General features: G+C 41.1%; 1 protein-coding gene across 3 annotated transcripts in view; it reads right to left on the bottom strand.

The window, feature by feature from the left end:
- The window catches only part of vps13b (vacuolar protein sorting 13 homolog B), a 387,717-nt gene that overhangs the window by 18,935 nt on the left and 352,090 nt on the right, over positions 1 to 16,692 (bottom strand). For all 3 annotated transcript variants that reach the window (XM_083918688.1, XM_083918687.1, XM_083918689.1), the window contains exons 49-53: positions 16,336 to 16,419; positions 13,285 to 13,460; positions 10,001 to 10,171; positions 4,593 to 4,800; positions 2,543 to 2,731 (exon numbers count right to left, since the gene is read on the bottom strand). In XM_083918688.1, the coding sequence (XP_083774814.1) occupies positions 2,543 to 2,731; positions 4,593 to 4,800; positions 10,001 to 10,171; positions 13,285 to 13,460; positions 16,336 to 16,419 (828 nt within the window). The remainder of the gene's footprint in view (positions 1 to 2,542; positions 2,732 to 4,592; positions 4,801 to 10,000; positions 10,172 to 13,284; positions 13,461 to 16,335; positions 16,420 to 16,692) is intronic.

The following is a 16,692-nucleotide window of genomic DNA, read 5'->3' as shown; positions in this document are numbered from 1 at the left end:
CAGAGGAAACAACAGACACTAGAGTTTTTTTTCAATTTCTAACAAGCAGAACTGAAGTGACACAGTTAACACTCTTCACACAGTCAGAGTAACAGAAGTCAATGTGAACCAAACTGATGTTTTCATTGAGTTCACAAAAAAGGCATTCAAAGACCACAGTACCCAAAATCTGTGAACATGTTCTCATTCATACACTTTATATTGACAGCACAATTTTCAAATGCTAACACACTGTTTTCTAAACTGTTAAGACAACTATGACAATAGGCACATTTCATGAATTTCTGTAGTAACCATATTTAAATATAGAGAAGAGAACCTTAGCAGAACACTTACAGTGAAGTACTCTATGGGGGAATTGTTGGGTCTATGTCTCCTCTGTAAAGTGTCCTGAGATAACTTTTGTTATGATTTGGCACTATAAATAAAATTGAATTGAATTGAAGTAAAATGATACTCATTCCAAACACCGCTGATTGTAACTTCAGTTTAAAGAGATGACATAAGATGTTGATAGGTACTTGTGGCCAAAAACAGGTGATGTACATGTTTGTTTAGTAATTGTTATTATTATATATTATATACTGGAATTTCAAGAATTCTTTTTTTGTTTCAACTTTTTATTTACTTATTATTTGCTTTATGCAAAGATGTAGAAAAATGTAATGACACTGAAGAAATGCTGCGTTTCTTACTGATTATTGTTACGGATACATTAGTATTAGTCAATAAAGTGGAAAATGTGTTAATTGTTATTCTATAATGAAATACTGATTATGTGAAAAATCATTTAAACTTCAATGATAAAAGTTGATCATTTATGTAAAGCTCCCTGTTTTGTGTTTTGTGTCATATGACCATGGACCAGGAGTGTCCAATCCTGCTCCTGGACGACCACTATCCTGCATGTTTCAGGTTTCTCCCTGCTCTAACACACTGATTCTAACGATTTTCAAACCTGTGACGAGCTGCAGCTGCTTGATAACGAGCACATAATTAGAATGAGGTAGATGTAGACTGTATAAAACAATGGACAAAGTCAAAAAGTGAAGCCAAAGCATGTTGATAGCCCCCTGGTGGCTGGCTGCAGTATAGGTCATAAGTCCTGCCCCCTCCATGTTAGTGGATGAGACATTGGCCAAATTAAAACATCTGATTTACATTTTTCCCAAAGATGGTTCCTGTCATTTAAGGTAGGTCCTGACGTATGTTCAACTGTTCATTTTTCTGATATGTTTGATTTGAATTAGTTATTTAATGCTATAACTAGAATTACCACCTTATCATTGTATGCCTTGACCAACCAGTCAAGTTTACACCCAAAATGTCCAAACTTACATAATATATAATAATAATAATAATAATAATAATAATAATAATAATAATAATAATAAAACAGCATTTGATATATGTAGGAAGGTTGAAGTTTGAAGGAGTTTAATAAAAAGTTATTAAATGTATTTTTCTTCAGATCTCTACAATCAGCAATCAGTTTCAACATTAATGTCACCAATTTAGTATCTGACCAAATGTCTCCCCTTCTGTTCCTGAGTAATGAAACATTATATCACAGTGAAGTTGACTTTGGACATTTTGGATAGAAAAGGTCATCCCTTCATCATTTTGTCCTGTTACACATTTGTAGGAATTCTAAAGTTATGCCCCAAAATGTGTTTGTGAGGTCTCAGTGACCTTTGATCAGTTCATCTTTGAGTCCAAGTGGACATTTGTGCTAACCTGACTCTCGCCAGATGACTTTGGTTCCGCTTTGACTCCGCCTAGCTCCACTCAACCATCTGGATTCGCTCCATAGGAAAGTGATTTCAGGGTCCACCAAAAATGGTCAGGCCAATCAGGACCGCCGGGCGTTTTTTTTATAGATGTGACGTAGCGTAGAAACGAATGTGTTGGCACGCATCGAGGAAGCAGACGTGAACATGGATGCTGCTGTTTCATCCGTGTTGTCCAATCTAGAGCCTCTTTCTTCTTTAAAAGAACACCAGAGAACGGCTCTGAAGGCTTTTGTTGGTGGAAACCATGTGGGCTGTTCTGTTTGGCTTTTCCCTGCGTCACTCATCAGTGTCACAGGTTGGTTTCGATGTGAGTGGTTGAAGTAGCACATTAATAAAGACGGACAAGTGGTTTATCAAATCATATGCAAGGAATTTTGATAAGGCCCAGCCTCCTGACATAACTTCCCAGTCAAGCAATCCCAGATGGATGGGTGAAGACGAGGAGGAACCAAACTCATCCGGCGAGAGTCAGGTTACATTTGTTTATTTTGAGACATGCATGAAGTGTTTTGGTGGTTTAAGTGAGTTTTGGAGGTGGGATTTACTGTGTTAAAAAATGTTGAAAGAAAAAACAATCACTTAAATAATGTCTGCTCAACTGTTTTCAGTAAAATACATTATACTGACTTGAACTACAAAACATTTTTATTGTGTCCTTAATGTAAAATAAATCCAATGACTTTTAATGAGCAGTGGTGACTGTTTGTTATAAAATCTTTAGTCTTTATTTTGGCAGTGGTTTCCCTCACCTTCTGTCTGCCAGGGAAGGCTCCCAGGCTGATGTCAGCCTCTACACATCCCTCCTCATCAAGAGTGAGCACCTCTGAGCCTGACCCCTCCTTCCATCGAGGAGAAGTCAGGTCATGGACCAGTTTGAGCGCTGTAGACTTGTGGACGGTGTTAGTGTGGGCCCAGTAGATACCAATCTGGAAGGCTTCCTGGATGATGGGGTACGAGAAGGCATTGAAGGGGGAGAGAGGGAAAAATGAGAGGGTGAGGAGGAAATCAGATGGAGAATTACAAAGAAAAGGAATCTGAGTTCAAATCATTGTCAGTCACATCAAACAAAACATTGGCTGTATATGAACCTGACAGTGTTCATATCCCCTGCAGAGCATTTAAAAAAGTATACAACTGTTGGCTGTGCTGGGAGAACATAATTGAAGTGCCCCACAGATTCTTGAATGACACACTGATTGTTCATCTGGCTCTGCAGCCAGCAGCATCATGAAACATGCTGATCAAACAGCAACATTCTCCCATAAAGCAATCAGCCCTGAAAGCGTCTCAGCAGAGACCAAATCTTCTCTTCACTTGTCACACCATGATAAACAACAGTGTTCTATGGAAACAATGCTTTGTTTGTTTCTATTTCACAGGCTATTACATTTACAACTTTTAATTTTGTTTCTTTGAGCTGAACCATGTCAGTACTTCTTTGATACGCTGCCTTCCCGCTTAGTGCTGGGTTAGTGGTAGAAAAATATAGAAGACAGGCCTACAGTGGATGGTGACAGAGCCCTGCTGAAGATGGAGACTTAGTCAGAGAATATTGTTGTGATGCAGCCTTGGTAAACTGTTTTGTGCTTATAAGGCAAAATGACAATAGAGCTGGTTTCATAATGAAGGCTGTCAAGCCACAAAAAAAACAACTCCCAGGTCTTAATCTAAAGAGAAAATATATCTTCAGTGCAGTAATACGATATATAATATTTCCTGATATGTGTCGATATGAAAAACTTTGTTTCCAGAGCTTGTTTGCAGAAAACAATGCTTGGGGTTTTGAATGGTCACACTGTTCCAACTCAAGAATTGCCTATTTCGGCCGCCATATCGGTAATTCACAAATTTTTCTCTCTAAAACAGGTATCGGCCTCAGAAATCCCATAACGGTCGGACCCTAAAAAGATGAGCTCGGGACTAAAAGCAAGGATATCTTGGCCTCCACAGCCTTGATATTTTTCAGCTGTCTTTTGCTGTTTACACATATCCAGTACCAGTGTTGGGAGTAACAACGTTTAAGTAGAACGGCGTTTAAGTAGAACGGCGTTACTAACTAATTACTGCTTCCGCCGTTACAGCGCATACCGTGACTGAAAGTTAAATGCGGTGCGTTACTATGAATTGATTGAATCAAGTGCGTAATCTGAACGCAACCCGCGCTCCATGCTCCACAAACAAACTGCTAGTGAGGAGACCGGGTGGGTTAACAACCAGATAAGCGATTGGCTAAGGCAGGTCATGTTTCATGGTAGCCAATCAGAGCCAGTGTTTTTACACACAAGCCAGGACATGCCCCCAAGACTACAGAGTTAAACGCACTTTTTTGTTTAAATGTGGACTTTTGTTGTGAAGAAAATACTTGGAAGTACAGGTTGTTTACTTAACCAGTTGTCTCAGGTTGTGAGAGTGTAATTTAATTTGATATAGAGTTAAACACAATTAATATTGTTTAACTGTTTACTTTTGTTACAAAGATAATACTTGAAGTGCAGGATAACCCTCTTACCGTCTGTTGATGTGCAGTAAATATTGAAGGTTATGTACAAGTACCTGCCTTTTCTACTGATTTCAACTTTCTTGTGAAAACTGCCCAGAAAAATCCAAATTCTTTGACATACAGCAACTTTTTTTTAAACAGTAACGCAACCAGTTACTTCCCTGGTAACTAGTTACTTTTATTATGGAGTAATTTAGTTACTACAGTTACTTTTTGGAACAAGTAGTGAGTAACTATAACTAATTACTTTTTTAAAGAAACGTTACCAACACTGTCCAGTACTATAGTTGGCACGATACCTTGAAGTTGGGGGGTACAATGACCTTGCCGGCTGGTATCTGCAGAACGATGGTCTCTCCTTCAAAAAGCCAGAGGTCCCATTGGGAGTGATTGGCCAGCAGGGCCCAGGGCAACAACTCTACCAGCAGAGTGTTCAGACCAGATTTCCAGCAGGATAACTTCACTTGCATGGGACTGTCCCACTGGGCAAGGGGCTCCAGCACCGACCTGTGGGGAGAGAACACACTATTAGAGGTTGTGTCAGGGCGTGATCACACTTGGCCCAGATAATCTGTGCCACGCTTTAGTGTGATTGTTCCCGCTCCCTCTTCCCCCGCGGCCCAGGCCCGCTTGCACTCCCATTACTTCAAAAGATCCGGGCCTCGGCTCCAATGCCTCATGCTTATAGACGTTATCACCCCTTTGTCTGACTGAATATTTTTATCTGACCAAATCTGCAGTAACCTCTCCACCTCCTTTAAATAGACATCAAGACCGTCGTCAATGTTCATGCATGTTCAATCGTGCTTTACAAAAGCCCTCCTCTCTCGCTTGTGCCCCAGCTGGGAAGTGTGCCTTGCATAATTCACACTGGTCAAATGAACTAGCCTTTAGTCGTCATTCATGCTTGGGCAAGGTTAGAATGGGAAGTGTGAATGTGCCCTTAAACTTTGTAGTAAAATTCCCATCATAAACTATTATTACCCGTCAATTCAATTTTACAGAACAAGCTTAGAATAGTCACTTGTCAACACCAAATAAAACAGATGAATGATGTTTTACCTGAAGTGACAGCTAAGGCCACCAAAAACAGGGTGTCCATTGTGCCATCACAATCATTGTGCTTTTTAAAGGTGCTGTATTTGAAGAAAAAAAAAAAAAAAAAAGTCTCTTCTCATCATTCTCATCGACTCGTCAAATACTGATGTTTTGGGCAGGCCTTTGGTGTCTGATATCGACATACAAGGCTTTCACATGCACTAACATGCACATGCAGCCTGACCGGCTATCAAAACAAAGAACAGAGAAAGTCTGATTCCAACACACCGAGGGAGAGTGACTTCACTCTCAACCCAGGACGCCATTACTCCACTTTATCTTTACATATAACATATGTAATATACAATATTTGTTTGTTGCTATATTAATGTTCTAAATATCGAGTACAGCTCTCTTAAAGAAACTTCAGACACTCAGCTGCTGTGATATCAGCAATATCTGTTGGTCTTTGGCCTCTCCAGTCGCCCAGAGCATCATTAACATGATCAGGTTTCCCTTGTAGCATTTGGTTTGAATCCGAAACACTGCCAAATACGGGCTTTTGCTTTGACACCAAATCCCCATTGTCTTGCTGCTGCTTTGAGCACACACTTTCAGTATAACATGACGGGGTGTAAAAGTTACAGTAGATCGTCCTCAGTCTTGTAATCTGTGAAAATGTCTGTCAGATTTTTCTATCATTGTTAAAAAAATGACAGAAAATATTCAGTTACGACCCCTGACTCCAAGAGCATCAGAGTAAAGGCATTAGATTCAACTACAGTGACCCATTGACAGATAAGCAGTATATGAGAATATAGACACCTATTGGATCATACAGGCAGAGCCAGAGGACGCTGCGGTCTTTACAGTAAAGATGATGAATTCATTTTAAGCATAAGTAAACCTGACAAGCCTGCTCTGTCCAGGCTAGACAAGACTACAGAAAAGCAGGCAGACATGCTGAACAACTGTCTACTGTCCTGAGCTTGTTTCTCATTTAGGCCACTGCAGTAAGGCTACTGGTGCATGGACCACAAACACTTCACCCTAGACACACAGCTATAATGACATATATATATATATATAAATCGACAGACAGACATGCAGCTACCTGTAATGCATTATTGATAAACAACCATTACTGTCAGCTTGGTAATAAAACTAATTAATGCTACTAAGATTAAGGCTATAGTTTACCCTGTCTCCTCATGTAATTCAGCTCTGGACATGTTTTACACAGTGCCAAATATAGACAGCATGCAGCCTTAAACAGGCACGGAAATGTGTTGTATATAAACAAACAATTCTTTGTTAACAATTCGGTTATATTCTGCAGATCATTAACACACTGACAGTCATTGAGGCTAAACAAATACATAGAAAGAAAAGGTTTGCAGGAAAGTTATGTAATACAAACAGATACAGAGAGTTGACAAGGCATCTGGGAATCCACATGGGCATGTGGAGACAGACAAACAGGCAGACAGGCAGAAACACACAACAAACCTTCCACCAATATAGTTACACAGCAGTCATTTCATGGTAATCATGGTCTTCTGTACAGTGCAGTGCCACAAGAGAGCCAAACAAACACTTCTCTCAGACGTACTCTGAAGTTCAAAGCCATCGAAGGTGACCCAGGCGACCTACCAACCTGCCATGTCAAACTCATCACATACCCAGAGACTCCCTGCTGTGGAATGGGATTAAAAATATTACTGACAATAACTTTTTTTATCATTTACTGATGTTTGTGTGTGTGTTGAAATTGTTCATTGACCTCAAGACTGAGGGCAGCAAAGTGCAGGACTCATAAATCACATTACAGGGCTCACAAACAGGTCATTGAAAGAAATGTGTTCAGCAGCTTCTGTTAAAACCTGCCAACACACACACTCACACACACATGCACACACACGCACGCACGCACACGCACGCACGCACGCACGCACGCACGCACGCACGCACGCACGCACACAAACTTTACTCTAACCTCAACCACAACAAGATGTTTGCTTAATGATTGTGGAGGTGCCCCTCTGCCATTAAAAATCCACCAGAGAAAGAAAAATAACTTTTACCACTTTCAACTTCCTCTGCCCCTTTAAGACACAATATTTACACACTCCCTGCCAGGGAGTTTGCTTGGTTTGCTTTCTCCACTGTGCCAGGGAGACTGAACCCTGTTTCCAAACAGCAAACTGTATCACTGGTATCAACACTAAGGGAAAATATACAAATTAAACTGTGGCTTTCACTTGCTGTCCAAGTTCTGAGTGTGTTTAGAGATAGCAATCAGTGCCATTAATCCTCTATAACACTTTTTTCCCTTTTTATCGCATCATTTTTTCCTCAATCTCTTGAACATGAAGTAGCAGATTTCTGGATTCAAGCAAACTGCCACTTCCATGATCGGAAATGGGCTTTGGCCTTGGGCTTTTGTTTTGCAGGGAAGACAGATGCCTGCCTGACAGCGAAACCCGACACTAAACCACCAGATAGCAGGCCTCCAATGAGACACAGTGTGTGTGACAGGTGAGCAATATGTATGGTGGTGTGCGTATGTAACACACTGTTATGAGTGTGTGTACACGAGCTGGGCAACAATCTGTGTGCGTTTATGAGAATGTATAGAGAGCAGAGAAACCCGGGCAACCACAGGCAGACATATGGCCCAGATGTCCTGCAGATCCACTGGGACCTCTTTGAGCCTGTGGGAGAGCATGTGGCTGCGTCTTTTTCCGCTGCTATCAAGATGGGATTGCTTTGTGACAAAAGATGATTTCCAGAATGACATTTGTGGACAGATTCACATGTGTTTGCTGCCCAATCGTACTGTATATGTACCCTCATGCATGGGCCACATATTCACACATGTGCACATATCCATATAGTATACACACAGTAAACTCTACAAAGCTGTGCCAAGTTTTAAGTGGATGCAGGGCCTTGTGACTTGTGTGAGAAAGTGTGACAGAGTGACAGCTTAAATCTCCGGTCTGTGGGGACGCCTGCTAACTTCTGATGCATGGCTCTGCATTGTCTTTGCAGTAAACGGTTTTATTATGTGAACAAAGAGTTAGCAATAAAGAGAAACCTCCCTCATTAAAGGGCTTGCTTGCACAACTCTGTACTTTGGGGAGAGATGCTGCATGAATCCTACTATTAGAAAACACTAATGGGTCTCTGTGACATTTGAAGTTATGAAATGCAACAGTAAAAATTGAATATTTGCCACAGAAGTGCTATAATAAAGATGGCAAAGAATTACACATGTTGACAAAGGAAGATGTCATGGTGTCTTGGGGGCATGAGGGCTCATGCACTCATCCATCCATGCATTATGTATCATTATTTCTCTTTTCTGCCTTGTTTATCCAACCCAGGTGCTTAGAAGTGCAGACGGGCTCCTCAAGATTTTGTTCAAAAAAGGCAGTAATTAGAGATGAAACAGGATGGAAATTTCATACCACGATTATAGCGACCAAAATGTTCCCAGTTATCAGTATTACTGCGTATTGTTAAAAAGTGCTTAAAATGTTCAAAAAGGACTGATACACACCAAGTTTTATTCTGAAAACCACAGTATTTTTCCCTGCATTAACATTAACATAATAACAGCTTTTTACAGAGATTTTCTTTGCGCAGGTTCTGCAGACAGGCTGTCTGACAGCACAAAATACGACCACACTTCAGACTTAGACTCTCCAAAGCTATGTTTTGTGCAGGTCTTAAGGCACAATTCAGATGTATTGCTTAAATCAGATTTTTTTGTCTGTCTGTTCACATTGTGTCTTTAAATGTGGCCTGTCCACGGATTGCTGTGTGAACAGCTCACACTCCTGAAGTGACCCGCATGCACAGTGGATCATTGATGACATCACAACGGTGTTTACAGAAGCCAACATGGCGATGGCCACCGGTATTGTAGGACTTTATGGCTTAATGCTAAAAACAGTGTGTGGCAGCAGCTGGCAAATTTAATAAAAACTTCACTCTCCCTCCACTGTCCGCCTGCTTCACTGCTGTCCTCCATGTTTGTTTTGATTCTGTTCTTGGCTCCCGCCTGTGGCACACTTTTTTTTTCAATCAACTCTATCAACTTACTAACTTACTAACAACAGTTAGGATGACATCAAAGTCATATTTAATGCAACCTGGCTGTTCAGATTGCGGTCGCATTCAAAAAAATCTGATACATGTCCGATTCGGTAGCACATTTAAAAGTGGCCTAGTTCTAATTAGAAAATATCAGATTCAATGAGACTTGTGCTGTTCACACTGTCAAAAGCAAATCAAATATGGGTCACATATGAGAGGACAAATCAGATTCAGGTCACTTGGAACTGCAGTGTGAACGCAGCCTTAGAAGGCTGCCTTCTGTCATGTTTTCATTGAAGCAAAGCAAAGCTACATTTCTGCGCTACATCTGAGAGACGGTTGTCTACTTTGGCTGATGCTGCCTAGTATTTAATGTGAGGTAATCAAACACAATTTTAATGATAATTCAAATTTGAAACTGTTATACTTCACATTGGGAATTTTCAAGAGGTTTATCATTAAAGCAGTAACTTTTTCATCCCCAACTAATCATGAACGTAAACGCACAAAACTGCGATCCTCACAGATGCAGAGCACTGAACAGGCAACAAATAATGTGGCGTACCTGTCAGTGTCATTGAAGATGTAGGGCCACGGTGGCCCAGTGGAGGTCTTCAGACCATAGAAGTCAGCCAGGACGTGTTCCAGGTTGCCCTCATTTCCATTCTTGTTCACTATCTGTTTGATCAGGCTGGTGGAGATTGGTACAGCACAGTGGGAAGCATCTTCTTCCTCCCTGAAAAACAGAGCACAAATCCTTATAAATTTCTCTGACAAGATAAACTTGATTGTAATACATGTATTTATTTGTCCATGTGGGAAATATAACCAGTATAACAAATTTCCATTTGAAATAGATGTGCCAAAGGCCATGTATATTCTCAGGGATTCTCAAACATGTGCTATCTTTACCCAACAATCTGCACGTCCTCCTGCCAAGCAGGCACTGTACCAGCTGATTTCACTTATCTTGATTGTGTCCTCTGTGGTGGATGGTGTGATAAGTGATTGCTTGAAATGAAAACCGTCATACTCATGGGGTCATAAATGCATGGTTGGGAACCTCTGCGCTATATTTTTTCAGCAAATCTGCACTGGAAGCATGTTTACTTATTCGATGCCAGAAACAATTCAAACATATTTTTTATTTCACTACAAAACAAGACATCTCTTGACAGCAGCTGACTATTCCCATTGTTCTGTTCAGAACAATTAAAGTGACCCCCAGCTAAACTCTGCTATTACCCTGAAACCTTGATGGGGGTTGAATCTGCCTTTTGTTTTGGATTATTCTTCCTAACATGCAGTCTAGCCTTACAAACACTAATTCACAAAGATCATAGAAAAAGCTAAACAGCAGTAAATAATCTCATTGGATACCACAGCCCCGGACACTGGTCAATTATGGCTTTGCAGAAAAATAACTAAATCCAAACTGTAAAAGCTTCTTCTCTTTCTCTGGGCAGCATCCAGTTCCACTTGGCTAAAGAAAGCAGCCCTCTTACCCCAGAGTAGTTGTTTATTAATAGAGCTCATTGTGCTATAAAAGGAACACAGGGGAAATTGCTTATGGATCTGGGGCAAGACAGAGGAGAAGGACAAGGTGTTGACAGGAAGCTTTTCATACAGTGCAGTTCCTGGGGGGGACTTGAAGAGGCTTCTGATTGTAACCCTCAGCTTTCTAATGTGGTGGCCAGTAAGAAGAGAGCAGGACAGAACAGTTCTGGTTAAGACTTGTCTGTGTCTTCTGTGTCCCAGACCACAGCTCTGCTCTCTACCTCGTCCATTAGAGCCCACAACTATGTGTAATTACAGGAAGGAAAGACGAGCTGTTGACCAGTGAACATTCAAGATTGGATCCGTCCTAGAGGTTTTGGGTTGGGGGACTTGTGTGCTTGTGTTATGCAGTGTATGTGTATGTGAGTGAAGGTACGTTTACAATTATGGCTTGTAGTGTGTGTGTTTTTGAGGAATGGAGAGGGATGAGGAATGGATTGAGTTGGGGGGGTCAAGGGAGGGGGGTATGAAGGTTTGTGCGGTGAGCGGCAGTTTAGGCAGGGGACAGATTGTAAACACAAGGAGCATTGTGGTTGCAATCCAGAAAGACAAGACACTTAGTAGTTTCTGAGCTTGCTTTTTTGGCACATGAAAAGGATTTATCTAAAACTACAGGGGCCAAATATATTCACAGTCACTGTATGGCCACTGCGGTTCCTTTATGGCAGCTGAAATCAAAACAAACTTTGTGACCAGATATCTAAACACACAACGGTTAAAGCAAAAAAAAAAATCTCTCAGGGGGAGTCAATTACACTCAACGTTTACTCTGTTTATTCAGATCACCACGAGTTGCTACCAAAGGGGTGATGTTTCTTTCATGGATTCGCATAAAACAACAGATGTACAGATAACAAATACAGTAGGAACAACAACAATACAGTATGTGCATGTGGTAGTTATTTTCCCTGGGGCCACCCATACTGAAACATAAACACTCTTGGAACTGAAAGACACTTTGGACTAAATGTCTGCCATTTATGACATGACACATGAGCTAACATGTTATTAGACTATATTACCTACAGCTGAATTACAGATACATGACATTCCTTTTATGGGGGAATTTGGATGCAACTATAACATCTTGACAACTGATTCCGCTTAGTGGAGCCTACCATGATGAGGTGTATAAAGTATAAAGAGCTGCACCTTAGAGGAGGATGTGGACAATATGAGAGTGTACCCACACTGACAAATTGGGACAAGGTTACAGGCATAGTAGTGATGTATGTGACAGACTCTGCCTGTGAAGAAGTGGCGACTGTCACACTCACACATAGACAATGACACACACACACACACACACACACACACACACACACACACACACACACACACACACACACACACACACACACACACACACACACACTAAATGAGCTGTAATTATGCTCCAACCTGACATGTTGGAATTGAAGCAGTGTCTCAGCTGCTACCAGGCTGGCTTCCTGTTCCCATGAAATATACCTGGATTCCCCTGGATCATGTTTTCAGGTTAGCTTACAGAAATTAGAATGTGGTGTAAGGGAATCTTAAGCAAGTGTCTCTTCATCTTTGTTTAATTGAGGCATGAAAACTCATTACGGAAGACCAGAGTCATACTATGTTCTTTTCAGCAGTATGAGCTGGTTGTTGATGATGGCGTCATTTAACACTAGACTGAAAGAACTAAAATGTCCAGAGAAATGTTCTGCTGATAGACAAACATCTTGGTAATAAGATGGCGACAAATGGAAAGTAGGGCTGGGGTTTTGACAGTAGATCTTCAACTGATTAATCAGATATTGAGTCCTAAAAAGAAGATCTTTGGTATCATATGAAACTAGAAGACCTAATTAATCAATTGGTACCAACCAACCATGTCATGTGAGCTTCTCAGGAAGGGAGTTACACAACTTAAAGTAATACTCTTTTTTGGTGTGGGAAAAACTGTCATGGCCTCTGACATGGCATCTGAATGAAAATGTCACTCAATACTCGATGTAAGCATAACAATTCTTAATAATGCGCCAGGTTTGAGGCTTCCTTGTACACTTTACAGCTTTAGTTCTCGGAGAATCTCTTTCATATCCAAGAAAAAATGTTCAATCAAATCGATTTAGGAATTGAATGAGCACCCTGTGAATCAGTGGTGATACCCAGCCCTAATGAAAACAGAGAGTTGTGTTACTATATGAGATCTTAGATATATGAGATCTCACATCATGAGATGTGTACAAAGATTGAAGTATTGTCACATAGACTTCTGTACTTATGGCTCCATGGCTTTTGATGGTTTTCTTTTTTTACCTGGCCTGGAAAATGAGGTGGTGGGTGAGGTCAGCCTCAGTGTTGAACAGGGGCTCCTGGTGGCCCTTGCCGTGTATCAGCTGGCTCTCTCTCAGTCCCAGACTCCTCTTCTCTATGTGGACGATTACTGGATCTGGCAAGTGGCTTCTCATGACAAAGAGTGGACTGAAAACCACCTGAAACAGGGGGTTCATACAGAGCAATCATCAGAATAAGGATAATTAAAGTTATACTCCATATGATTTGAGATGCCTTGTTTCTAGCGACCTCTTTGGCAGTAAGATGTAACTGCAGGTGAGCCTGTTCAAGCCCCCACCACACCGACTTCCTGGTTGATCCAATAAGGAAGTGTCAAAAAACTGCAGTTCTCAGAGTGTCCAGTAGTAGTAGCATAATTAAACCTGTTTAAGGCCTGGGACAAAAAACATTCTAGTCTGTATGTTTAGGTCATATCTCCATGACAACACTTAGGGGGGTGAATATTTTTGTACCAAGCTAGTTTTTTTTTATTTGAGGTTGGAGGAATAATTAGGGGCGTAGCCTCTTGAGTGACAGCTAGCCTCTGGCCCTCACTTCTCCTCGGAGGCTAGTTAGCATCATTAGCATGCTAACTCTGTCATCTGGACCTGGACTGCAGTCATTCGTGTGGTGGTGTTTCCATAAGTGAAAAGATGGTTTTCTCTTCCATCAACTGTACCAACAGATGGTTTAGAAACACACCGTGTTAATGTTAGCTTTGTTATGCTAATTAAATAGCCACACTTGCACCATGACTTACAGTACAGCCTGCTATCTATGACACATACACTAGATGCTAACCTGCAGTAGCGTGAGTGTATCACAGTCTGTGAGCATGGTACTGTGTTGAATATCAGTTTAAATCATAGATCAGAAATGCTGCCTGCACTTCACTCCTGGAGTTGGTGTAATCGCAGCTAGAGATACGGAACTCCCACACAAGTTTATATAGTAATATGTTCTGTTAGACTAGCTCTTGGATGGTGGAGATAATGGGCCTCATTTATCAATCTTGCATGAAAACGGGCGCAGATCTGAGGGCAGAATTGGTCGTAGGACAGGACCCACGTGTGATTTATGAAACATTCGTATCTGACCAATCTCAGCGTACGAATGAGAATGAGAATAAAGATGTGCTTTTTGTCAGTCTTAAGAGTGGAATAAAGGGGGCCCATCAAGCGCTGTATGAAAAAGAATAACGGAGGCAGTCAACCCGAAGCAGAGCTCCACTGTGACCCGTGTGCGCACTGTTGGACAGGTGTTGTGCCGTATTCAGCACCCCTGCCGTGAAATGCAGCCCCTTGCATTATAGGTGATATTCTGGATCAGAAGGCTGTTGTTTCGACCTATAGGAGTAGCTTACATACAGGTAACCCAATTAAAAGCACACTTTTGAATATAAAACTGGGATTATATTTAGGAAACGCTAAGTCAAATACATTCAACTTGCTCAAAAGATCCATTTAATTCATTTTATAATTATGAGCTGTTTTAAACTCTTTAAAATAGTTTAAAGACTGTAAGTAACCAATGGTCTGACCGTTGTGGGTTACCTGTATATAAACTACTCCTATAGGTGGAAACAACAGCCTTCTGATCCAGAATATCACCTATAATGTGAGGGGGTGCATTTCACGGCAGGGGTGCTGAATACGGCACACCACCGGCGCTCTTGCTCTGTAGCGGGGTTTGCCAGCGGGGTTATTAGGTATTCCGTTAGAGGATACCTTTGCCCCCAAGAAGAACCATACCAAGATGTTAATCATCTGATACCTTGTTTGATTTAATGCAATTTATCGAGGGTAGCCACTAACCGAGGAGATGACTTTGGCTCTGCAGTGCGCCTTGCTGCAGCCGCGCGCCAACACATTAATTCTTTAATTCATCTTCAGCCGCTTGTCCCTGTCGGGGTCGCGGGGGGCTGGAGCCGAGCAGTTTTGAAATATAAAAGAATCGTGCCCCCATCAACTTGAAAGAACGGACCCTGGCGGAAAGGCTAGGTCCATTTTTTATGCAGTCTTTGGTTCTTTCAGAGCCCTCCATCTTGTCACATTCACGGTCACTGTGTGTTGACTATATATAAATATATATATATATATATATATATATATATATATATATAAATATATATATATTTATTTATATATTTTATTCTTTTGAAAACTTTATTGAAACACATTCACCTCTCTACTTATGTTCCCCTCTTAAATCCACACACACACACACACACACACACACACACACACACACACACACACACACACACACACACACACACACACACACACACACACACACACACACACACACACACACACACACACACACACACACACACACACACACACACACACACACACACACACACACACACACACGTTGCTATTACACTTCTGTTCTTACGACAAGCCTGACTGAGCCTGAGGTTCCCGATTTCGGCTTTCAAGGGAACGCAGCATAACTGTTAGTGAAGATCTGGGCTGACGGACCAACCACTGTCAGCAGAGTCACTAACATGGCGGCATATTTATATCTGGGGATTGAATGTCTCCACAGACACAGATATTGTCATACTCAAAAAGGCAACAAGTGCTTTCATTAGTGGGTCATATGATCAATCACCATTGTTTTAACTCACTCTATGATAGATAGGAACTTAAAAGGCAATTAAGAGTACAACTTTAACTTGATGTGATGATGATCTTTGATGTTCAACACTTCAGCTGCCATGAATCTTTATAATGTCTGGAGTAATCACTGAATCCCAGCTATCCTTAGAGGACACACTGAACACACAGCAGTGAAATATGTGACAACGGTACAGGTCAATCAAGTAAAACATGATCAAACCAGGCTGGTCTGCGATCATTTTATGTGAAATTATAGAAGAACTGAAAAGGAATTGCAAGTTTAGCTTTTACACATCCACTGTACCTGACAAGAGCTGAACAAACAGCAGAAAAAAACTAAAACTTTATGTCACAATAGGAAAATAAACACTGTGTATGTAAGTGTGTGTCAAGGTGTACTCACCACTCTCTGCTGCATGTAAGAGCCAGGTTCAATTGTGATAAGAGTACACCAAACATAGAGCAAAGAACCACTGGAGCAAGGCACCTGGAAAGAGACAAACTTGCTGTAAATGAGTCTCATTGCTGTCCGATTCAAACCATCTGAGTCACACTGTACCTTGGAGAATGAGATTTCAGTATGTCTCATATTTTTCAAATTATTACAAAGGCTTAACAGGAAGAGGATTGCTCAAGGACACCCAAGGGCAACTTAATTGTGTTTTTGAGGCTGTAATGTAAAATATGCACATCTAATGACTTTAATGTTTGCCCTATCTTCCTCACTGACAAAATGTTTATTGCCTCCATCGGAAACACA

The sequence above is a fragment of the Echiichthys vipera genome, assembly GCF_963691815.1.
Source record: "Echiichthys vipera genome assembly, chromosome: 8".
Classification (NCBI taxonomy): domain Eukaryota; kingdom Metazoa; phylum Chordata; class Actinopteri; order Perciformes; family Trachinidae; genus Echiichthys; species Echiichthys vipera.
This window is presented reverse-complemented; position numbering and strand designations above follow the sequence as displayed.